We start from the raw sequence: 25824 nt of genomic DNA, 5'->3' as shown, positions 1-25824 counted from the left end.
TGAAAAACGATTTGAAGTTCGGTGCTATATTTATGATTCCCTCATTCATTTGTTGGAAGTCAGAATCATAGAAATTAAAGTGCAGAATGAAATTTGTGTACAAGGGCTCAAAACTCAAATATTTTGAAATTTGTTCCAAGTTTGGTTTTTAAAATTCAAATGAATTTGAGCAGTGGGACAAAACAAATGCACAGCAACTGAAATTAGCAATTGTTGAAGACCATATCTATGACCCTGAAAACTGTGAAAGAATGGGTTTCTTTTTCCTTCTCTGGGCAAATATGAGGAATCCCTGAACTTGCAAGTCCTCAGAATCACAGCTTCTCTTAAGGGAAGTGATCTCAAGTCCACAATGTCAGGTCTAAGCCAGAATTTGGAGGTGAGCTGCTATACAGGTGTTTTCTCACTTTGTTTAAGGTTTAGCAGCCTTGGTTGCTCACCTTGGTTAAGCAGCAAGCAGGGCTAAGAAGAAACCAAGTTGTCAAAACGAAACCACTGCTAACTTTGGCTTTTGATACATCTTTTTCATACTCCATAATACACATCTTGGCTATAAGTCTTGGCAGACCTTTCAGGCCTTTTCCCACCTGGCCTGGGAGGACGGAGCCCTGACTGACTGACTCCCTCCAGCTACAAAAGCTAAGGCTGTTGAACAGACTCATGGGCTAGAGCAAGCTTCCTCAAACTCGGCCCTCCAGATGTTTTGAGAATACAATTCCCATCATCCCTGACCACTGGTCCTGCTAGATAGGGATCATGGGAGTTGTAGGCCAAAATCTTCTGCAGGGTCGAGTTTGCGGAAGCCTGGGCTAGAGTGTTGTTTGAGCAGAGGGGGTGTTGTTGTTGGGTTTTTGCCATTTTGTTTTGTTATATTTATTTTGGATCTTGTGATGTACGTGGAAATTGTTCAGTTTGGCTGTGTACTTTTTAATGTTTCATTTATTTTTTACAACTACCTTTGTTATGTGGTAGTTATGCCCTCCTTTTGTGTTGTAAGCCGCCTTGAGCGCCTGCGGAAAGGCGGTGTACAAATAAAATTATGTACGTATGCAGCTGCAAAATCCAGAATTAAAAAATGGGGTGCCTTAAATGACCAGGACCCTTACTTTTAGTTTGTGCCACTCACCCAAAATGTTTTCATGCCTCATCAGAACAGTCTGATAGATCTCCGTCTCTCGAAACCAACTGGCTTCCTCGGTCGTGAAGAAAACTTTGACGGCCACTTTTTCTCCTCTCCACTTCCCCATCCAGACCTCTCCATAGCGACCTTTACCAATCTGCTTCACCATCTGAATCTGCTTTGCTATAGTCCTTTGCACCTGTCAAGAGAAAAGACAATGGTACTATAGTAACTAATGCTGAGACAAGCTGCTAGCAGATAGACAGCACCCTCAAGGACTAGAAAACGCCAGCAGAGGGAGCTCAGTGTTTGATAGACAGATGATCATAATACTGAAGTCGAGATAAGCAGTCTATGGTCACATCCACCCTATAAGCACTAGGCAGGTCCTTTGCTGTATTGTTTCCAGTACTTGCTAAAAGTGTTTTTACTTAAACAAGACTAACCAGAAATGTATGGTAATTTTAACATTTAATTTTATTATGCAGATTTATGCAAAACTGCTGGCTTTATTTATTTCTTGATAAATTCCATGTCGACTTGTTTCTAACGTTTGACTTCACTGGAATCTTCTTATGAGTTAATATTTATATTGTTGTATGTAAAGCTCTCAGAGGTTTGTTGATTTAATCAATACATGCATCTTGTTCAATAAATAAACAGACATAAGCCACACTCATCACAGTGCCACTTCTGCTTCGGCAACCACTGAATGAGGTTGTGGGAAACCGACCACAAAAATGGGGATCTTCACCACCAGAAAGAAAGAAAGAAAGAAAGAAAGAAAGAAAGAAAGAAAGAAAGAAAGAAAGAAAGAAAGCAAGCAAGCTCCAGGTGCAAGAAATTGGGATTCCAGATCTGATGTGTTTCAGGGGGAAAATATCCTCCCTTTGGAAAACATTTGTAGCAGTAATTCTCAAATGCAAGAAATGTATGCCAGAAACGTGTTCCCAAGGAAGAATTTCCTTCCAAAACATGTTGTGCCTGGAATAAATTTTATTTCTATCACCCCAAGTTTTTCGCCTCTTTTTTCCAAAGAAAAACCATACTAATGTTTTGGGGGAGTTTTTTTGTAATTTTAGTTAAACAAAATGTTAATTTGAATGCAAAATCTTGGAAGTAATATTTTTTTAAAAATATATATTTATTTATAGTCCACCTTTCCTGCAAGATCCAAAGCGCTTTCATAGATCTCCTCTTCCCCATTTTATCATCACCACAAGCCTGAAAACTTGAGGGACAATGACTGGTCCATCATCACTCAGTAAGCTTCATGGCCCAGGCTTCCCAGGTCCTAGTCCAACACTCTAACCACTACACCACACTGGCTCTCCTGGTTTGCTTAACACCTAGCCTGATGAAGCATTCAGGTGAATGTGAAAGCTTGCTCACTATCCTGTGGTAACTTGGAACATTCAAATAAAAGTACTGCATGATGTTTGGGATTGTGGAGTTTATCTTATAGACTAGCACAGCTACCTTTCCTTTTCACTCTGTTAAGTTATAGAGATAGCAAGTTTATTAACAAGTCAGCTCATTAGCAGAAGATGAATTGTTGGCTATAGCTCTAAAAATGGAGAGCCTTTTAAGCATTAACCAGAGCAGGTGTTCATGCAGATATTGGCACTACAATCCTAATCAGAGTTCAGTAGTTTTCAATCCCTCTTCCTTGAGGGTTCATCAGATATTTATTGAGATTATATATATATATATATATATATATATGACTAAGAAGACTGGCAAAGGTGGTGAAACGTACTCCCTCCCCCCCCAAAAAAAAGATAGCCTACTTACAAATTACAAAACTTGTGCCACAATGTGCATCTACAGGGCAGAGTTAAGACTGTCGTACAGGATGCAAAATGGTGGTCAGGTTGCTTGCTGCTGCCACTACTTGCAGTGGAAGCAACGAAAACAAAACCCTAGGAACCAATAAAAAAGCTGAAGGAATAAAGCAATTTTGCTAACCGTACCTTAGGCTGAATCAACTTTGGTTACCATAATTTCTGCACTCAGATAACCTTTGCATTTATGCTGCTTTACTTTTGGCTTTCCAGATGTTGCTGGACTGCAACTGCCATCAGCCCCAGACAGCATGACCAATGGTCGGGGGTGGCGGGAGTTGGGAGTCCAACAACTTCTGGAGGGCCACCAAGTTTTAGGCAGAACCAGGGCTGCAGATAGCGATGGTGCTCTGTTCCTATGCCACTATTATCATTAATATGTCTCTGTGTCTCAATACTCCTTTCTCACCAGAAGAGGGAGCCCAGAACCGCTTCCCGAACTCTGAGACTGTTCAATGAGGTCTTTCAAGGATTCTCCAGGTGGAATGTAAGTCTCGTCTTGTTCAAGCCCGATGCTGTACCGAGGTCTGCTTTCTTGCCTTTTAAACCTGCAGTTGTGTATGAAAATAAACATAGGTTGACTCTGCACCGCTGGGTGGTCGCAACATCAGGCAAAAGTTGCTATTTGAGTCTGTTTAATTTCCCACTAGCGTTGCATATTAAAAAAAAAATCTCTCAAGCTTTCACGTTTCTCGTCTATTTTCAGCAACCTCGGTAACAAAGCAATACTTTCATCTCTGCGAATTTGTGCCCAGGCCATTGCAATTAGATGTACAGTAGCATGGGATTTTTAAACACACACACACACAATTTTATTCAATACCTCAATTCACACTGAAACTTTAAATACTGGGTGGCCTACCCCACCCCACCCCACCCCACCCCATGTCTTTCCCCCACAATCTGCCACTTTATAATATATAAAATCAGCTAACATAACCTTCCTCAACCTGGTGCCTTCCCCATATTCTGGACTACAGCTGCCACAGCATATTGGCTGAGGCTGATGGGAGTTGTTTTGGGTGATGAAGCATAAAATTGTAGGGTTGGAAGGGGTCCCGAGGGTCATCTAGTCCAACCCCCTGCAATGCAGGAATATTTTGCCCAACGTGGGCCTCAAACCCACAACCCAAAGATTTAAGAGTCTTGTGCTCTACTGACTGAGCTATCCAGGTGGACTACAGCACAAGGGCATCAGGTTGAAGGATGAATTAGTAAGATGGGACAGACCAGCAGCAACAGTCCTTCCCAATAAAGCCAGTATCAGCTGGTGGGAGCACACCTTGCTCCAGCAAAAGAACCTTCAGGAGTCCACTTTAGGTTCCCAGTTGTTCCCTTGAATCCCCACCCTTACCTGCCCATCATCTGGTATCAGGTGTATGGTGAGTGGGCACTGCTTCTTGTGAATGCTCTGGCAGGCCAAATAGGAAAGCCTAGCTGGTTGTGTTTGGTCCACCCCGGCCTACAGCCTCTGGCCCATGTGGTGTAATGGTTGAGTGTTGGACTAGGACCTGGTAGACCAGGTTTCAAATCCCCACCCCATCACTGGGTAACCTTGGGCCAGTCACTATCAGAGACAGATTTAGGGCAGGGCGACCAGTTCTGCCGCACTGAGCACCGAGCCCAGGGGGTGCTGCAAGGTGATGTTGTGAATTGAGCAGAACAGAAGGTGAGAGGCATGGGGGGGGGCGGGCAAATTTTGGCCTCGCACAGGGGTGCCACTAAAATTAGAAAAATCAAAGTCGGCCCCTGTCACTGTCTCTCAGCCTAATCTACATCAATCTATATCCAAGGTACACCAACTTGGGCACCTTGGAGGAAAGAGGGGACATAAATCTGTTTCCTGCTTGGCAGGGGGTTGGACTCGATGGCCCTTGTGGTCTCTTCCAACTCTATGATTCTATGATTCTAAATGCACCAGGCATGCCCAAAGTCTGTTTCGGGGGCCTAATCCGGCCTGCCAGTTTATTTCCGGGGTAAAATGGTAAAAATCCCCAAAAAGCTCAACAACTTTGGTTGGCTCCTTAGTTGGCCCTCACGGCCCTTCACTTCATCAAATCTGGCCCTCTTTGAAAAAAGTTTGGAAACCAGTGCACAAACCAACCAACCAACTTGGCACTGGCTAAGTTGGCTATCCTTGCTTTACTTGAAATACCACTCCATTTTCATTCACTTTTCTTTTCTGCATTACCTCCCACTGGAAACTCTGTGCTGAAGACACTATGCATTTTCACGACTTTTCCCTAACTGTTAAATTCTTTATTAGATTTGAGCTTTAGCAAGACATAAAAGTCTCTTCTGGAACTATAGTGGAATACAGTGGAAGTTTAGTGCTCATGTCCATGCTATTTGCTTCCAGGGAAAAAAATCAATTTGCAAGTAATACGGAAACTAGTGCTAAACTTCCAGTATACTTCCGAAAGCGGCTTTTACGTCGTGCGGAAGCTCAAATATAATGTGGAAATTAACAGTTAGGGAAATTTCTTGAAAAATGAATAAACTGCCATATGAATGCAGCCTATGATAACAAAGCTCATTCGCACTACCAGTACTCCCAGTAACATTTTTGTAATCTCAGCATTACTAGGATACATAGGATTTTAAAAATAAAATCTCTAAACCAACCACTGCATCTGTATAGATCAGAAGCTCGAAATATGAATGGCAGAAAGAAACAGCTACCGGGGGTGGGGGGGGTGGGGGGGGACCAAGCTTTTCTGGACCATACCTGAAGTAACAGAATATGATGATAAGCACTAGGAGGACACTACAGACGGTCACTGAAATCAGTAAGGCCTTGTGATGGACATTTCCCTCTTCCAAACCTGAAACAAAACAAAAGGACTTTTAGCAGGTAGGTAATAACTGCATTTATCTCCCTTAAGCCACTCTCTCTCTCTCCCCCCCCCCCAAGTGTTTGAGGTGGCTTGCAAGCATGCTAAAACAAAGCTAAGGATATATACCATATTTTTCCTGTGTATAAGATGCCCCCATGTATAAGACACCCCCTGATTTTGGGGGACTCCAAATTAAGAAAACACCCCTCAGCACTACCTGTGTATAAGCCCCAATTTTAAACCCAATTTTTAGGTTAAAAAAACACCTAGTCTTACAATGGAAAAATACAGTATATTTAAAGATAAATGAAAATAAACAGCCATCGTCCAACAGCAGAAACTCGGAAAGGGTCCAGCCTGGCCTGGAGTGGCTTGAAAGTTTGCTAACTGCCAGGAAAGGCCATCACAGTGTGTGAGACGGCATAGGAGCACGTCAGAGCAATGGCAAGGTCAAGGCTATGCAGGGACACCACCAGCAAGAGCAGCAGATTAGCATTGCTAGTGTGCCTATAAAGTTCTATGCTGTTCCAGTAAAAGTAGCAAAGCCACTGTCTGGAGGATGGCTCCCCTGCCACAGCTGCTTCTGCTGTGGAATTGTGTATGCCAAACACAGATGGACAGGGACACACACATCCCAATTTCTGAAATTTGCTAGCATCTACTTATGTGGATCAAGGCACCAAGATATTCTGGGAAAGCAACCTTCTCCAGTACGGGTGTGAATTTCTATATCCACAACGCGCTAACATATCCGACGTTGCGTCTGGTTACTTGGGAACAGAAGCAGGATCTATCTTCCAAGATAAGGATGAGCAGGGCATAAGCTGTGAGAACTCTATTCTGATTGATCTCTCCTGGAACAGGGGCTATTGCATTTCAGGTTTACTAGAGTGATGCGAAAGGGAAGTTCCATGGGGACTCTCAGCTTTCCACTATGCACTTTTATTTTATTTCCAAGCTCTGGTTTCTTCTTCTATTTTGGCCACTGAACAGCGGCGTTTCCCTTCTCGCTTGCTCCTAATGCAAGAGGCTGGCAAACAATGTCTCTCCTGTTAGCACCAGGCTCAGTGTTTTAACCTAACATTACCTGCTACTAGCGCATTAGTGGCATAAACATTCAAGACACTGCCGTCACTTTTTGTAATCCCTTTTGTAAGGAGACACTGGCAACCGGGAAAACACTAGCGTGCTGTATTCTCGCTAGGCCAGCAGATTTGTACCTGAGCCATCGCTACGAATAAGGGGGACGGGAAACTGAGAATCCGCCAGGGAGATCACTTGTCGCTATGAAGGAAGAGGCTGCTACTGGGGGAAAGACAGGCGGGGAAGCAAACGCTCCGTTTTCATTGTTAATCAGGCCTATACTTCTGCAAGTCATTTATCTCCAATGCACATGGCTTGTAATAGTTGTAAACATGTTCCAGTCTGTCTGCAAAGGGATAAGGAAGGCTTGAAGATGAGAGAAGGGTACCGCACAGAAGAGAATAGGGTGGTTCGTGCCTGGCAACACAAATCTGATTTTCAGATCCGAGGTCCATAAGGCCTCATCTGCACCATACACTTACAGCACTATTAGAACACTTTTGACAGTCCACACCATCTAGAGGGCACGGCGATGGCTACCCCTGCTGTAGACTGTGTGCATTGTATGTACACATAAACTCAGCTCTGCTTCTAATCATGCTAAGCAGCTGTGAAAAACTGGAGAGGGCTTGAGAAGGACTTGGGAGTGAATCATTCCTTTCATTTTTACTTGCAAGATGTTGGTTGTGCAAGCCCCAGCAAAGGGAATAGGAGCTTCCCTCTTGCAATACCTACTCGGTTTCAGCAAGAAGAACTTCCTGGTGTACTGTGAGCCCTTTGCTGCATCTTCCTCCAGGTTCACAATGTGCACAGGGCTTACTGTAGCAGCAGCAGCAGCAACAGCAACAACAACAACCTGGGGCCAGGACTGTGGGATGCAGTACACATATCAAACCCCATCCTTTCCTCAGTCATCACTGCCCAGCTCATTCAATCACCAGCTATAGAGACTGCGAGCCAGACATGGTGGCACCAACACTTCTGCTTATAAGGGCGTTAAATCAGTAAAGACGGATCTCTCCTCTCATCTCCCTGCAGTCTGCCTTTTCATTGGGGTTTCCAGTAATATATTTTTTATTGTTTAAAATGGCAATGTTATATTGGGATCTGATTATTTTTCCTGCTTTCTTAATAAGCAGACTGCCTGCCCAGCACAGGGTCTTCTTGTACTCATCAGGATGTTTTTATTTTATTTGCTGGGCATGGAAGCTATTCAGAATAGTGAGCAGGGAGTGTAGCTGAATTGTTGTTGTGTGTTTATATTCCTTCCTACATGCTAAGACTTTCCTTGCTCTCAGGACGGGTTAGCTTTAACTCCGCATTCTGAAATACCCAAGTCCACAGAACTCCTTTGTTCCTTTCATATATATTTTTTGAAAACCATCCTTTCCCTTTCTAGCACATTCAAGGCACAGAAAAGCTCTCTCAGTGAACAATGTCCCTGCTTTTGCTGACATCACCTCTGTGCCTGGGTTAATTTGTAGTTCAACCACCTCTGACCTACAGCTGGAAGACCTCCTTAGACCTTAGCATCCCCTGAGATGTGACCCTAGTCATACGACTCCTGAATCAGAAGCAACATCTATTCTGTTTTTCACATGCCCACAGAAAGACACTTGTGTTAGAAAATAGTTTTTGATAAGGTACTTTCCAAAATAAGGAAAAGGGTGACAATGAGATTTTCTTTGTATGTTCTCTTGGACAGTCGCCTGTCTTGAATTTATGCAGAAATGAGCCAAAACTACTACTGGCTTTTGTTAACATCTGTAGCAGTGCTGAAAGTCTCCTCTTTATGGCAATTTGTCAACATTCCTTGAGAAATTGGGCATTTATTAATTTAAGTTGCAATCCTAACCATGTCTCCTCCAACCAAGGGGAAAAGTTGGTGTTTCTAATTAGTTGCAGGTCCCTTCTGGATTCTATCGGGAGGAGCCAATCCCTTGGTTGACACTTCTTCAAGGTCAAAGCAGAGCTCAGTTCTGGGAAATATTAATAGTCTAAAACAGCTTGACAAGCTGCTTTCCAGAGTTGTTTATTGCCTAATTCCATATAGTACAGGGCAGGAAAATGCTCAATAGGCACAGTAGCAATTTCTTAATACTTTAACTGAGCACATAATGTTATTGCCTTAATTGTTGGCCACCTGGGTTCTCTACAAAATAAGAGATGCTCATACTCTTGATGGTAGAGAATATACCTTCTGGGGAAAATATTCTGCACAGCTTCCAAAACTTTAATGGTGTTCTAATCAGAGCCCTAAATTTCAACACCTTGGAGCATTTGGATAAGCATTTTGCTACCAAATATCTTTAGGGCAGCTTCAACCACTTGCCTTCCCTTATTGTAATAGAAGCTATGGTTTTATGCGCTTTGCCTCCATATGACACTTCCATCTCCTAAGCATTCATATTGGTGCCAGAGGTCATGCTTCAATCTTGATAGATGTCATTTAATTGTTTAGCTACTGGATTTGATGGGGACTTGAGACTACAGACCTACCCTGGTGATTCCAAATCATCACCAACTTTAGCTTCTTTGCTGGAAGGTCCCAACTGCAGGGCTACCATTAAGTATTCCTGTCTCCACTAACCTGATCAGTGTACCTGTTATAGCATTTGAACCAGAAACGTCATTTTCCAGTGCTGTCTGCTCAGAAGCAAGTCCCACTGAATTCAATGGGGATTACTCCCAGATGAGAGGGGTTAAAACTGCAGCCTTACTTAGCCCTCACATATGTCACTGGGCAGCCAAATCTGATTGGCTATGAAGCATCGAGACATCAACCCATTTGGCTGAATGATTCCTGATTGGGTAGATGATGAATATAGGTGAGTCAGGAGGGAGGAAGAAGCAGCATTACTGGGGGCAGGGAGGCATGACTCTCAAAACAGTTCTAATGCAGCAACTTAAGCAACAAGAACTTAAGAGCCATGCTGGGTCAAACCAAAGGCCTATCTAGACCAGATGCACGTGGGAAGCTCAGATGCACAGTGTGAGGTCCGTAACACTCTCCTGCTGTTGTTTTGCAGCAACCGGGATTCAGAGCCCATACTTCCTCTGATCCTAGAGGTAGCATACAAAGGTCATGACAAATGCCAATTGATACCCTTATCTTCCATGGAGTCATCCAATCCCATTTTAAACCCACTGAAGTTGGTGGCCATCACCACATCTTTAAGGTGAGAATCCTATGATTCAATTAATGTGCTGCATGAAGAAGTATCTCCTCGACCACCACCCCCACCCCCGCCGCCCTGAATCTTCCACCATTCATCTTCATTACATGGGCCCTGGCTTCTAGTATTATCCAAGAGAGAGAGAAAGAGATTGAGAGAGAGAGAAAAACCACACATCACTATCTATCTATCAAGTTAATGGGGAAAAGGCCCCAAATAGGATTTTTTAAGAGATAAATTTTCACACAGTTGAAAACGTTTTCAGGAGGAAATGTCTACTTCGAGGTAAAAAAGGTTCAATCAGAATTAGAAAATGGATTCTGCTTTGAGAAACTCAAACCCAAGCCCATTAACCAATAAAATAACTGGATAAAAACAAATATTGTGTTTTTAGGATGTATAATAGAATGATATTTTTTTCTTGACTCTGAAGCATCAACAAATCTTTTTTTCATCGGAAACCCATCTTAGAAATGTTATAGCTGGATGAGCAAGCAGTGCGCCCGGAATGCTTACACTGCAAATGTTGCCACTGGCACTGAAAATGTTATCTGCAGTTTTTGTTTTCTAGAAAGAAAAGCAATATGCAGATTGGAAATTAAAGATTTGCCTCTTCCATTACCTCCTTTTATCAGTGGTGGCAGCGTAGGGTGAAGATCTTTGTTACAGTAATCCTGATCTGTGCAGCATTCAATTAATCTTCTCGGTTGGGACAGTGGTGTGTCCTGCAACAGATAATAGTTATGAGCAGCTTTGTCCACATCCAAAAGGCATTAGAAACGCTGAAAGCTTGCAGATGTGAAAAGCCATGCATGTGCTAACACCTTAATGTGCTTTTAAAAACCCTAGATGACAATTCCTTTTAAACTATATAACAATCTGGACCTAGATACAGTTTAATAAACAGGTGTCGTTTTTACCATTTTGTTTTTCGATGGAGGGCAAAGCTTAAATCTGGGTTCTCAATATATTTAGAGAAAGCAAATGGTACTGTTCTTTTTAAAGTGAACAAGAATTCAAATATACCGTTTTTAACCTGAAATGGTACACAACTGTGTGGGTTTTCTGAACATGTATATTGCTTCTGAGCCTAATGCAGAAGGGGACTTTACATGAGGGGTGACAACATAGGTCTGTATCCAGTCCTGAAAACTATTAGCATCTAGAAAACCCCTCTTCATTTTCTTAGAGCAACCAGTATGTGGGCAAGTTGTCACAGGGTGGCAATATGGGAACACAGAGGTAGGGACAGATGTCTTAGTGACCTGAAAATTGCCTGACCTGGTACAATGGCAGCATTCTATGTCATGGAGAAAGGGGGCTGGGAGCAGGCAACTCCTGTATACAAACCAGCACGCAGGGTAAGGAGGGTAGATGCAAAGGCTAAATGAATCAGGCTCACCCAGATTACATTTCATACTTCACCTTCAATAAAAAGCATTAAGGCAGCAGTCCTGAACATCTTACTAGGGAGTAAGCCTCTCTTAATACCGTGGACTTAGTTCTGAGTAAGCATGCATATGATTGTGCACTAAATATTGCACTTGAGCTCTTGAGAGGGGCATTTAAATAAGTAGCACAGAAACATTATGAGCCCATTCTTAAATGCTGTATCTCAAAGTGGGTCCCATTGCCTGTGATAGGACTCTGCTTCCAAGAAAGATGGTATCATCTTGCAAAATGAGGATTCCTGCTGGGCTTTCCTACCTGTTAGTGCTCTGCTGACTTCTGCTTGCCTGTGTTATGGACCACTGGAAAGACTTACAAAGATATTCACAGCCTGACCTGCATTCTAACTCCCCTGGAGGAGAAAGGCAACAGACTATATATCTCCATTCCTAACTATTTGTAAGGTTAGGGTACTAGCATGGTACTCTGCAGATGTTGCACTGCAACTCCCATCATATTTGAGCACTGGCTGAGGCTGATGGAAGCTACAGTCCAACAACATCTGAAGGGCACATTGGCTACCCCTGACCTAAGCTGGCTCCCAGCTAAAACTAAAGACCAAATCTAGTTCAGAATATATTCTTACCCGGCACTGGAAGTCAGAACCCTCTAACCCGATACAGCCTGTGGTGAAAGTCTGCCCTCCAGAGTCTTCATCTTCTACCATGGCAAAACAAAAGCCATCAGTACTGAATGTGGGGAAAGAAAAGAAACAAATGTATTTGATCAGAAACTTGTTATTATTAGCTTCCTGTATCTTTCTTGAAGTTCACAGATTACGCTGCTATGGAAATCATTAAAGGGAAATCAACCAAAGCTTTCTTAAGGTGCATGCTATAAAGTAAGCCATTATTTGTGGTCACCACTGACCCTGACCCTTTCCTGAGACCTCTGGAATATGTAGAGGACTTTGAAGGTATATGGCTGTATGGTTGTCACAGTTGCGGGTTTTGGACCAGGCAGAAACAGCAAGCAGTACTTGTGCTATTTCTGTCTGCTCCAAAGCCCAGTACAACATGTGATCGTTTGATGAAGTGCTGTCAAAAGCCACTTTGAGCTACTCCTTTGTGGAGAGGCTGCAGAATGCGCATGACAGGTCCCTTCAAATGCCAGAGGACCTGGGCAAAGGCATTTTCTTCTTCTGATGACCTTTGGAGCAGGCAGAAGTTTTCTGGAGCACTACCACTTCCTTTGGGAGATCTGCCTGGCCCCATTGCTCATTATTTTTAGATGGGAAGAAAATGTGTGTGCGGTTTCTCCCCCAGAAACATTTTGCAGAGTAACATCTCTTTAACATATATTTCTGCTGCTATTGCTTTTGTCTCATTACAATGTCATTTTGGTATTGTTGCAGTTCTCCTGTTCTATTGTTGTTTTTTATTCCTATTTTAAGTTAACTTAAATATTTTACGGGGTACATATTTTGAGAATATATATTAAGGAAATAAATACACCTCGACCTGCTGCAAAATGCATCCACACATCTTTCTCTCTATCTATCTCTGCAATTCAGAGGAGAGGAGATCCCTTGTGTTCTTCATGTTAAGATTTGTGAGCAGCAAGATTTGTGGGGGTCTGATTATGCTAGACATTTCAAGCATACATATTAATTACTGGGACACAGTGGTATATGCATCAATAAAATAAAATGTAGGTCCAGAATGGCTAATATTAAGGGCTTTCACACACTGCATTCAGGTGTACAATTTGTGCCCCTGTGGACACAGCTGTACAGATCAACAAGTGTAGACTCTTTACAAGTGTAGAGACAGCTTTTACCTGTGGTCTGTGTAATGTGTGAACAAACCTTTTCTCTGTGTTTTAATTGCTGTAACCCTTCCTGGTACACTGGAGTAAAGGGCAGGCAATAAATTGTAGTAGTAGTAGTAGTAGTAGTAGTAGTAGTAGTAGTAACAATGCACCCACAAAGACAGTTGTATCCAAATCCTGTGCCATTTATTCCGAAGGAAATCCTATTAAGTCAAATTGAACAACCACCTGGAAAGGACAACCACTGGAATTGAACAACCACCTGGTACATAGGATTGCAGTTTTAATGGGTATGGTGAAGGGTGGAAATATAAAGGTTAGTGTTGTTGTTTTTAATAATGTCACTCCTAGCTACATTTTAGGGATGCCTGTTTTCTGAGTTTCCTCCTGTAAAGATTATCCTCCTTCTTCAAGGTAATACCATACTTCAGTTGCTGTTCTTGAGCCAAGAAAATAAAGCATTCCTTGTGTTTACTACAATGTTGGTAATTTCTTAATCTTAAACTTCCACATCTCCTCTTGCAGGAATGGCAACTGGGAGAGCAGCTGGCGCATTGAAAGCAGATGATGATGTTGAAGTTTTTGAATTATTGGGGGGGGGGGAGAGAAACATTTTATCAATATGTTCACAGATGATATTGTGCTATTCCTTTCTGTCCCTGAAACCTCATTACCTGCTGTTACGGACCAACTTGCTATATATGGCAAGATATCTGGGTTCACTGTTAACTTCACCAAATCTTAAGATCAATTCCAATACACACCCCATCAAACCTACAACAGCATTGGCGCAAGACAACTGGCCTGAATCTCTGTAAGATCAACTTTAAATACCCGTGAGTGAATATACCTAAGAATCTAAACCGGTGGGATTATACAAACTCAGACAAATCAAAAATCCTTTACAGCTCCAGCTGCTCTTTTTATTTCTTTTCTGCACAACTAACTAAGTTCTGTTTTGGGTATTTTTTTGTCACTTGAAATTAAAAATCAATTTTTAAAAACCAGAAATGTGAAGCCAAAAACGGGGTGGGGGTGGGGAGTCAGAGAAGTGAGAGAGCAGCTGGGGAAACCCCAGCCAGCTACGTCCAAGGATGGGCAAAATATCTGTATAACCAGATTCCTAAGACTGATACCTTAAATATTTGAATCCTGAAAACTTAAGCTACACAAACACCATACATTTAAAGCACATTTGCACCCACCAAAGAATTGTGAGGACTGTAGTTTGTTAATAATAATAATAATTTATTATTTATACCCTGCCCATCTGGCTGGGTTTCCCCAGCCACTCTGGGTGGCTTTCAACAAAAGAGTTAAATACATTAAAGCATCAATCATTAAAAACTTCCCTAAACAGGGCTGCCTTCAGATGTCTTCTAAACGTCAAAAAGTTGTTAATTTCTTTGACATCTGATGGGAGGACGTTCCACAGGGTGTTGTGTTAAGGGTGTTGGGAACTGTAGTTCCATGAGAGGTATACCACCATTCCGAGGATCAATTTCTTTTGGGGGGGAGGTGTGCTTAAATGTATGGTGTATGTGCAGTTTTGGTACAACTGACCTTTTCTGAAACATTAGCGATTTATGTAGCGCAAAGAAGCAGGCAATTCCTAATTACTCCTACTGTGCTCTAATGCAATGTATTTGGGTAATTCGAGTAAGACAATTGTCCTTCTGGGTACCAACCATTATGACTTCATTGCTCAGGCTCAGGAAAAGAATGATAGGAAGCACTGCCAAGAAGAGACGGAAAGGCATCCATTAGGGTGGGATATTATATTATGTTACATTTTGTTTAATTGCATGGTGCCATTCATCCATATCAACAAGCAAGGATAATTGAGGGATACAGTGAAAAACAATGGATAACAATTAACTTCTTTTAAACAAAAACAAAAAACAATGAATGACACAATCAACTAATGGTTGCCAATGAAGTTTTGACAATGAGCTTCTCCAAGAGGAGAAAGATAAGGACTTTCACAAAGAACACTCCTGTTTACGAACGATTCGGTTTACGAACTCCGCAAAACCGGAAGTACTGTCCAGATTTGCGAACTTTACCTCAGTCTAAGAACGGAATCCGAACGGTGGAAGGGCATCGGCAGCGGAAAGCCCCATTAGGCAAAGTGCGCCTCGGTTTAAGACCGGTTTCGGTTTAAGAACGGACTTCCAGAACGGATTAAGCTCGTAAACCGAGGCACCACTGTATCAGATGAAGAAACAGGAGTAGGCAATCAGGTATCACACAGATGCCCTAGACTACAATTTCCGTCAGCTTCACCCATCGTGGCGAATACTTAGGGGTGATGAGATCTATGGTGCAGAACACTTGAAGGGCAAAGAGAGGAACAAATGCTGGGCAGAAATCCACCAATGATAACTATCTCTGAACTGTAGTAATTTTAATGCAGATAAAGTAGGCAGGAGCTTCGAATCACAAAACTGTAGAGTAGGAAGGGATCCTGTGAGTCATCTAGTCCAACCCCCTGCAATGCAGGAATCTCAACTAAAGCATCCATGGTAGATGGCCATCCAACCTCTGCTTAAAAACCTCTAGTGAAGGAGAGCCCACCACCTCTCGTGGGAGTCTGATCCACTGTCAAACAGCTGTGACTGACCAAAAGTTTTGAATAATGTTTAGTCGCAGTCTCCTTTCTTGCAACTGAAAGCCATTGATTTGGGTCCTACCCTCCAGAGCAGGAGAGAACAAGCTTGCTCCATCTCCCTGACAGCCCTTGAGATATTTGACAATGACTATCATATCTCCTCTCAGCCTCATCTTTTCCAATGCATAGTCTTCACAGAAAGGCTCTATTCCCATGGCTTGAGTGTCATGACGACCGGTAGATTCTTATCTGCTGCAGCCTTCATCTGCCTTCACAGCCGTTGTAACATACTGCTTGTTATCTTCTGCGCATTCTGCTGTTGAGGACTTCTTGGATCATTCTTTGTCTAGCTTCTCCCCCTTGACCTTACCACCTTGGGTGACCCTACTGGGAGTACAAGACTCCCGGGGGCTTCGCTCACAAGGATCATAGGAACATGCAAGCCCACTCACCACGACAAGGTGACGATCCAGCAAGTGAGTTAGGATATGCAACCAGGATGAGACAGGAGGGGAGGAGGGATATGAGTTCATTCTCAAATCATGGTTTATAGGACTGTTATATCTAAACTGCCTGATCTTCAAATAAAAAAATGCCCACACTTTTTTTTAGCTTCAAGAGAGCAAGTGGAGAAGAGACAAAATATAAACATGTTACTTAAACCTCAACCCATATTTTGCATCATGTTCTATTACAGTGCGGCTTTTGGATGAGATAATTAAGAAAGCAGAAGGTTTGGTGTGTCATGTTTCTCAGCCGAGAGTGAATTTTTACAGCCAAGGAAAACACCTGAAAAAATGTGGTTTGTAACGGAAATGCTGAGAGATGTTGCTGTCAAAGATGCTTTTAATTAAAGATTTGCCCAGTCCAAGGAGCTGATCTTAATGCAGACCTTTACTAAATGTCAAAAGAAAAGGAAGTGGGCCAGCCACTTTGCAGCTGTTTAAGCAGATGTCTTTACTGGAGAAGGGCCCACTTTTTGTACAAGTCACAGCACCTTAACTACTAAATTTGGTCAAAGAACGCCTTTCCCAGCCCAGATATTCAAACAGAATCTCAGGAGGAATTTCTCCTAGCAGACTTATACTAGCCATGATGGCTGTGTCCAACCTCAAATATCAGAGGCAGCATGGGAATCTTGAATCATAGAGCTGGAAGGGTTCATGAGGATCATCTAGTCTAGCCCCCTGCAATTCAGGAATCCTTCACCCAATGTGGGGTTCAAACCGACAAGTGATGTTACGCTGATTGCAGTTTCTAATAGGAATCTGGTTGACAATGAAAGACCCCCATCGTTCTGCCCGGACACTGAGGTCCAGCGCCGAGGGCCTTCTGGCGGTTCCCTCATTGCGAGAAGCGAAGCTACAGGGAACCAGGCAGAGGGCCTTTTCGGTGGTGGCGCCCGCCCTGTGGAATGCCCTCCCATCGGATGTCAAGGTGATGGACAACTACCTGACATTCAGAAGACATCTTAAGGCGGCCCTATTCAGGGAAGCTTTTAATGTATGATATTTTAGTGTTTTTTGGTTTCTGTGGAAGCCGCCCAGAGTGGCTGGGGAGACCCAGCCAGATGGGCGGGGTACAAATAATAAATTATTATTATTATTATTATTATTATTATAGATGGGCGTTTCACCTGATCAGACATGGGTCTTCTCATGTTCTCACTATTCACTAATTCATGTAAATTCATGTAAAATGGCTAGCCATTTTAATGGTTATTTTGTATTGTTTTACATTTTATTGTGCTTCAATATACCATTGTGCACAGTCCTAATATTTGATGTGAGGTGACAGTATATATTTTACAAATTTGCCCTTGAATGTTTGAACCAGCTCTCAGTTTCAAGTAATTATGAACCAATGCTGTAATTGGAAATCCTCTACTCTACAATATATAACACTACCTTAATTTGCAAAATACTTACAGGATATCAGGATGGAGAGAGAATGAATATTTCTTCTACATAGCTGTGCATTCAGGATATGAGGTTGATAGTTTAGATCCAGAATTATACCGTAAATTTCGCTCCATAACACGCAGATTTTTCCTCCTAGAAAGTAAGGGGAAATGTCTGTGCGTGTTATGGAGCGAATGCCTACAGATGGCGGGGGAATCTGCTGCAGTCGTGAGCAGTCCGTGGCTCGCTTTGAAACAGCAAAGCAGGTGTAAGCGGCTCCTGTCAGCTAGCGGAGCCGGGGAGGAGGGAGAGAAGCAGAGCGGGAGTTGGCTGCTTTAAAACAACCCCTGCTCTCTGTCCCTGCCTGCAGTTTTTTGCTGTCCGATTTTGGATTAGCCACTGTAGGGGCTGTGTGTGTGTGTGTGCTTGAGCTATGTGTGTGTGAGAGAGAGATCGTTCTCCTTCTCTGCTTCCCCTTCACTCTCCCTGCGCCCCTGCGACTTTAGAATCCACACTCTGTGTCTCTCTGTGTGTGTGAGAGAGATCGTTCTCCTTCTCTGCTTCCTCTTCACTCTCCCTGCGCCCCTGCGACTTTAGAATCCACACTCTGTGTCTCTGTGTGTGTGAGAGAGAGATCGTTCTCCTTCTCTGCTTCCCCTTCACTCTCCCTGCGCCCCTGCGACTTTAGAATCGACACTCTGTGTCTCTGTGTGTGTGTGAGAGAGATCGTTCTCCTTCTCTGCTTCCCCTTCACTCTCCCTGCGGACTTTAGAATCCACACTCTGTGTCTCTGTGTGTGTGAGAGAGATTGTTCTCCTTCTCTGCTTCCCCTTCACTCTCCCTGCGGACTTTAGAATCCACACTCTGTGTCTCTGTGTGTGTGAGAGAGATCGTTCTCCTTCTCTGCTTCCCCTTCACTCTCCCTGCGGACTTTAGAATCCACACTCTGTGTCTCTGTGTGTGTGAGAGAGAGATCTTTCTCCTTCTCTGCTTCCCCTTCACTCTCCCTGCGGACTTTAGAATCCACACTCTGTGTCTCTGTGTGTGTGAGAGAGATCGTTCTCCTTCTCTTGCTTCCCATTCACTCCCCCAGCGCCCCTGTGACTTCCAGCGCCCTGCAACTTTAGGGCCAGTTCTCTCTCTCTGTGTGTGTGTGTGTGTGTGTGTTTTGACCTCACTGCGCTTGTTGGGGGAGAGTGTTGGTCGCACTTTTTCTTGATTTGTCTCAGAGTGATTACTATCGTGGTTTCCTTGCTGGGGAGGAGGGAGAGACGCAGAGCCTGATTGTTCTAAAGGAGCAAAGCCGGAGAGGAGCCTCTCCTGCATTATTAGCAGCATCCTTCTCCACCCCCCCCCCACGCGTGCTCCTTGTCCCTTGAGTGCTTTTCCTTCCCTCCCCACTTAAAACGTGGTTACAAAGCACGGATCCACATGGATCCTCAGGATTTTTGCACTCGGTCACCCCAAATTCACCATCAGATCACATAGCATGTCCATGGCTACAGCCTGCACCAAAAACACACACGCACCCACTGTTTCATGGGGCCGCAATGGCGCAAAAACGTGGTTACAAAGCATGGACCCACATGGATCCTCAGGATTTTTGCATTGGGCTACCCCAAACTCACCATCAGATCACATGTCTGTGGCCACAGCATGAACCACAAAAATCATACATCCACTGTTTTGTTTAGAATATTTTTTTCTTGTTTTCCTCCTCTAAAAACTACGTGCGTGTTATGGTCAGGTGCGTGTTATAGAGCGAAAAATACGGTATATTCTTTAAACCAGGGCTGAGATATGTGGTCCTTCAGATGTTGTTAGATTACAGCTTTCATCCTGGCTTGAGTTGATGAGAGTTGGGAGTCCAACAACATCTGGATGGCCACAGGTTGCCCACTCTTACTTTCCACCATTCTTAAATTAGCTCTTATGGTTCAGTTTTCCATGTTCATTAGATGAAGAACCCTTCGTCAGACCAGGCACTTTTGACCTGAATCTATACCTCTTACAAATTGTTGTATCAGTAAATTCAATGTAAAGCTGCATGTGTATAAGATCTAACAAGAGAATCCTAACCACATCTACTCAGAAGTAAGTTCTAGTGAACTCACTGGGGGGCTTACTCCCAGGTAAGCAGGATCAGAACTGCAACCTAAACCACTCCCACTCGTAGGTTATATTGTTGCTGTTGTTTATACACATAACGTTCACATACATTATTCAACCCACTTTCATGGTGGCTTGCCCACGCCTAATTGAGATTGCAAATTCCTCAAGGAATGTAGACTGCTGAATGTCAGCAGCCAGTGATATCAGTTGGATATATACAACATCTCTTACAAACCTATCTGATGTACATTTTGGGTGGGGGTAATGTCAGAGTCAAATGGGATGTCAAAGGGACACGGGTGGCGCTGTGGGTTAAACCACAGAGCCTAGGACTTGCCGATCAGAAGGTCGGCGGTTCGAATCCCTGCGACGGGGTGAGCTCCCGTTGCTCGGTCCCTGCTCCTGCCAACCTAGCAGTTCGAAAGCACGTCAAAGTGCTAGTAGATAAATAGGTACCGCTTTGGCGGGAAGGTAAACGGTGTTTCTGTGCGCTGCTCTGGTTCACCAGAAGTGGCTTAGTCATGCTGGCCACATGACCCGGAAGCTGTACGCTGGCTCCTTCGGCCAATAAAGCGAGATGAGTGCTGCAACCCCAGAGTCCGCCACGACTGGACCTAATGGTCAGGGGTACCTTTACCTTTAATGTCAGAGTAATTCAGCTGCTGAACCCATGAAACCAAGTAAGAATGTGCTAAGCAGCCAACATCTTTCTTCAGCTGTGTGGGCAACCACATTACATATTGAAGCCTATGGGCATTTAAGAAAGCACACTGAGTCAAACGTTAGTTGCTCTGTATGCAAAACAAAAAACAAAAAACCCCTATCTGACTCAGTTCCTCTGCTTAGCATAGCCTATCATTTTATCCTTGGTGGTTAATGTAGATGCCAGTGAACTAATGTAGGTAGAGCCGGCTGACAAATTCACACCCGTTGCAGAACTTTTAGGCGTTGAATGCCTGCAACAGACACCTCCTTCCTCCCATGCTGGAGCCAACTTGAAGGAGGGAAGAGTGGGTGGAGAGAAGAGGCGGGGATATCCCCACAAGCTCAGGGTATCACTGCCTGCCAGCAAGTGACAGACATTCTCATTGTCCAATTCTGGATCTTGCCTTTTTTAAAAAAGAAGAAGGGGGGAGTGGAGGCATCCCTACACATTCAAGTTGCTGTTGCCTGCCAGCAAGGTGGAGCTGATAGCAGGTGCTTCCCCTTTGGCCCAGGGCAGAGCTTTCATGGATTATGGGGGGGGAGGGGGGGAGGAGAGTTTGGATTTGATATCCCACTTTATCACTATCCTAAGGAGTCTCAAAGCGGCTAACAATCTCCTTTCCCTTCCTCCCCTACAACAAACACTCTGTGAGGTGAGTGAGGCTGAGAGGCCTCAGAGAAGTATGACTAGCCCAAGGTCACCCAGCAGCTGCATGTGGAGGAGCGGGAAGCAAATCCGGTTCACCAGATTACGAGTCCATTGCTCTTAACCACTACACCACATTGGGTATGGGTGTGTGGGTGTGGGTGAGAGAGAGCGCTATTCATGTATAATTTTGTGTATCTGAAGAAGTGTGCATGCACACGAAAGCTCATACCAAGAACTAACTTAGTTGGTCTTTAAGGTGCTACTGGAAGGAATTTTTTTATTATGACTATGCCAGACCAACACGGCTACCTATCTGTTTTGTGAGATATGTAACTGTTGAGGGTGAGTGACGGAGGAAGGCAGGGAGAGAACTCAATGTTTTCTGTGTGCATGTAAGAGAAAAGGGGGGATGTCTGCGACATCAATGTGCAGGAGAGGTGCCCTTGAATAGAGGGAGAGATCTATGTGTAGCCTGTAAGAGGAAGAGACTAGGAGATACCTATTTATGTGTATGCTGAGTGCATGGATGCAAGAGGGAGTGTGGCTGACGATATTGTGGTACAGTACTAGGGAATACTCCATGTTGCTATTGTGTGCACACGTGCAGAAATATTGTCACAAATTCAATAGGGAAGGGGGGGCAAGGAAGAAGGGAGCGATGGGAGAGGCATTTTATAATTCATCAAGATATGAGTGCCGGCTCCTCATTTTTACACACACACACACACAGCACTGCACATACCTGAATAACTATTAAAATGTGTGGTATATGGGGGGGACCCAAAGAATGTGGCCAGCTCTCCAAAATAAGCCATGCCATGACTGAAACTATATATATTTCAGTTCTTTAAAGAGTGGGGGTACGTTGTGTGTTCTGACAACATCAAAGGTTTCCCATAGAAAGATGTTCCTAAAAGCCTGGCAAATAAATGTCTATTTGGAACTACCCAGGTGCACGACATATTCACAGAGACGGTTAAAGTTTCAAAAGGCTGAGGGGCTAACATAACCTTTACAAGCCTAGGTTTAGGGAAGCCTTTCAAAAGGTTTCACCTCTCCTGGAGAAAGGTCCTTGTTAATCAATCAGTCTTCCAAACACCTGTGCACGTAGCCGCCACCTCCTTCAGATACCCTGACAGTATTTACATATCCTTTGTGGTGATGTAAGGTAACAAGGAAACCCAATACCGCAGCCTTGGAAAGCTACCAGAGCCCATGTCATTCATACTGAGCCCAAAATACACACACACACACACACACACACACACACGAAACAAATCACCCTTCTTCTGAAATTCAAGGTGCAAAGCAGCCATTTGGGGGACCAAATTACTAGCCAGCCACTTTACGGCACTTGGAAAAGAGCCAGGCGTATTATGTAACCAAGTAAATATTTGCAGTTGGATAACTTTTAATGTTTGCACTCTTCAGAGTATTTATTCCCCAGACTCAGTACGAAGTAGCACAAAAGGAATAGGTAAGGTTACCACCTTATCTTACATGAGGGCTAGCAAGTGCTAGGAGATCTTAAAAAACACACCAGTGAATGCTTTTTTAAGGCATTAGAAAGATGAGGTCAGAAATAAGTGATCAACAGTTTAAAGCACAATGGCAACCTAAATTTATCTGAACGTAGGAGTATAGCCATAGTGAATTCTGAACTGTATAGTTTGGAAATGAGTAGAAGATTTTTAGATTAGTGAAGACAAAATTATAATGAATGGGACTGTGTCAAGGCCTAAACAAAAACTGTCCCCAGTTGTCATTTAGTGCAAGGAAGAAGCTGGCATTGCCCCCCATAGCATGTTCTGTCCCATGCCAAGTAGTGACATGGTGGGGGGTCATTAAGGCTATTGTACAGGAGGAAAAGGTTAACTCTTGTCCTCATGGGTCCAATTCTGAAGAGCCCCACAACTGTTCTTTGCAGTAAAAAAAAAAACCAAAACAGTGAACCATGCAAGACCAATCTGCCTGCTACAGACTAGCCTGAAGTGTGCAACACCAAAAGGAACCAGTAGAAGTGTAATGTTAATAATGGGGGGTGGGGTGGAAGGAAATATACATGGATTGCTGGTGCAGGAAACCCAACTTTCATCACACTGGATCTACGGAAATTTTCCAATCAAAGTTCTTACGGCAAATTTTCTTTGTACCACCCTGTGTGCATCATTGCACCTAGAGGCTAATCCTCCCTCGGTAGAATTATGGATCTGGCGTAGGACACTTAACTCTTGGCTTCGCCTAAACTCAAATCCCCCTGGTCTAATATCCCTAGTGCTGCAAGATTGTCACAAGAGCACCTGGACTAGAATTGTCTATCAAAAACTTCACTCTTGTGGTTTATCACCAAAACAGCTACTCACTTTGGGTTTTAGTAAAGCAAACAGTCTAATTTGTCAGCACCTAAATAATATCAAGTGTCAGAAGAACTTGGCCACAATAAGGAAATTTTGCCCATGGTATACTATTTTCCACCTTCCCATTTCGACTCTCTGGCACCCTATCTGCATAATATAGCAATTCTAAAATATAGACATGCTTTTACTCTCGGCTGTACTTGAGGGATGATTCCAACAGATTCCATACGAAAAAACGCTTATGTCCCTGTGGAGATGGCAGTACCGAATTGGTGCATGCCCTTCTGGCTTGCACTCTTTAAAAAGACTTGAGGAATGAGATTATCACCCCTCTTTTATTGTCTATTCCGGGTCGCCCAACCACTGCCAGTGTCCTCTCTCTTGGCAGATCAAGATGAGCAGGTGACAGCAAAGGTTGCAAGGCTTTTAGCTGTGGCAATCAGAATAAGATCCACTATTTGACTATTGATTCAAAACCCTAAAATGTATTTTATATACAGTGGTACCTCGGGTTACAGATGCTTCAGGTTACAGACTCTTCAGGTTACAGAATTCGCTAACCCAGAAATAGTACCTCGGGTTAAGAACTTTGCTTCAGGATGAGCTCTGGCGGTGTGGCAGCAGCGGGAGGCTCCATTAGCTAAATTGGTACCTCAGGTTAGGAACAGTTTCAGGTTAAGAACGGACCTCCAGAATGAATTAAGTTCTTAACCTGAGGTACCACCCTAATTGACTTTTTATTTCTATTCTTTGTATACCATATTGTTGTTTTGTTGCTATGGCCAATGGCTGGCGCAAATAAAGATTCAGTCAGTCATTCATCAGCTGGGAAGCTCAGTTGGTTTGAGTGTGGCGATGATAAGGCCAAGGTTGCAGGTTTGATCCCCGTATGGGACAACTGCATATTCCTGCACTGCAGGGGACTGGACTGGACGACCCTCAGGGTCCCTTCCAATTCTATGATTCCATGAAAGCCCTCAGACCATAATATAGCTCACTATCCTTTTTCCAACAGTGGCCAACTAGATACTTTTGGGAAGCCCACAAGTGGGGAATGTCATCAACAACCCTTTTCCCCATGGTTTTACACCAGCATCTATCACGGCTGGCAGAATTTCAAAGATCTCTCCTTCCAGGCTCTGTCTTCTAAAACCATCTAAGCCAGGTAGCTCTTGGATGCCCCCCCCCCCAACATTGTGTGGCAGCAGACTCCGCAGGTTAATCATTCCCACACTCACCTGCAAGTGTTGTTTTTTGACTCTTCGGGGCAGTAGTGATGGCAATGGCAAAACAGCTTCTTCTGGGGAGGAGATGCTGCTGTGCTCCCACTATCTTCCTTCCTGGTTTCCATGTTCACCTTCCCGGAACTCCTCAAGGGCCTGCTGTCTAGAAAGTTTGCTGTAAAAGAAACAGAATGAAATAAAATGTAAGTCGCTGGGCAGAAATGGCTGAGAGCGGTTTTCCAAAAGACTTTTAAGGCTTTATCAGTGACTGTTTGCTTGATCATGTGTGGATAGGTACAAAGAAACATAAGGTGGTCTCCTACACCAAAAATGACCATAGACATTTCTTGCTCATTAGTGCCTACACTGGCTGGCAGTGGTTTTCTAGGGCATCCCTGTTGCTGTTACTGCTATTCATTTTCATTCATTTATTATACTTCTTTGCTGCTTTTCACTCACACGAATCACAAAGCGGCTCACAAACGAATTGCAATAACAGAACATCACAATATGACATAAATCACGTAGAATAATTGACAAATCAAAAATTACAAATCATCACTAAAACAACCACCTTCCATAAAGCACAATTAACAAAACAACTACAAAAATAAGCTGAACAGCACAAACAAAAGTCATATTGTAATATTTACAAAGCACCGCAGCATTCATAACTCGCAAAAAAATATTAACAAGATTAACAAACCAGCAACCAAAAACAAACTAGGCACTGTTGAAATTCACACACACACTTTCCCACCCCCATGATTCAAAACCTTCCACTCATGCGCCTACACATAATGTCTGTGGCAGCAATTTTTTGTTTTAAAGCCGGCTAGGGCTGGGGGGGTGGGTCAAGACAGGTAGAAACAGCCACTGCCTGATGGTCAGCGCAAAGTCTTAGTCCCCTTACCTATTATCATCATTATCATTACTATTACTATTATTCATCTCCCACCTTTTATTCCTGACAGGGACTCAATGCGG

General features: G+C 43.5%; 1 protein-coding gene across 1 annotated transcript in view; it reads right to left on the bottom strand.

The window, feature by feature from the left end:
• BMPR1B (bone morphogenetic protein receptor type 1B) overlaps positions 1-25824 on the bottom strand; it is an 84647-nt gene that overhangs the window by 15444 nt on the left and 43379 nt on the right. The window contains exons 2-7 of the mRNA XM_083458825.1: positions 24853-25012; positions 12096-12198; positions 10683-10785; positions 5693-5789; positions 3374-3512; positions 1127-1319 (exon numbers count right to left, since the gene is read on the bottom strand). Of these exons, the coding sequence (XP_083314951.1) occupies positions 1127-1319; positions 3374-3512; positions 5693-5789; positions 10683-10785; positions 12096-12198; positions 24853-25012 (795 nt within the window). The remainder of the gene's footprint in view (positions 1-1126; positions 1320-3373; positions 3513-5692; positions 5790-10682; positions 10786-12095; positions 12199-24852; positions 25013-25824) is intronic.

This window comes from Podarcis liolepis (assembly GCF_965112155.1).
Source record: "Podarcis liolepis genome assembly, chromosome: 9".
Lineage (NCBI taxonomy): Eukaryota > Metazoa > Chordata > Lepidosauria > Squamata > Lacertidae > Podarcis > Podarcis liolepis.
This window is presented reverse-complemented; position numbering and strand designations above follow the sequence as displayed.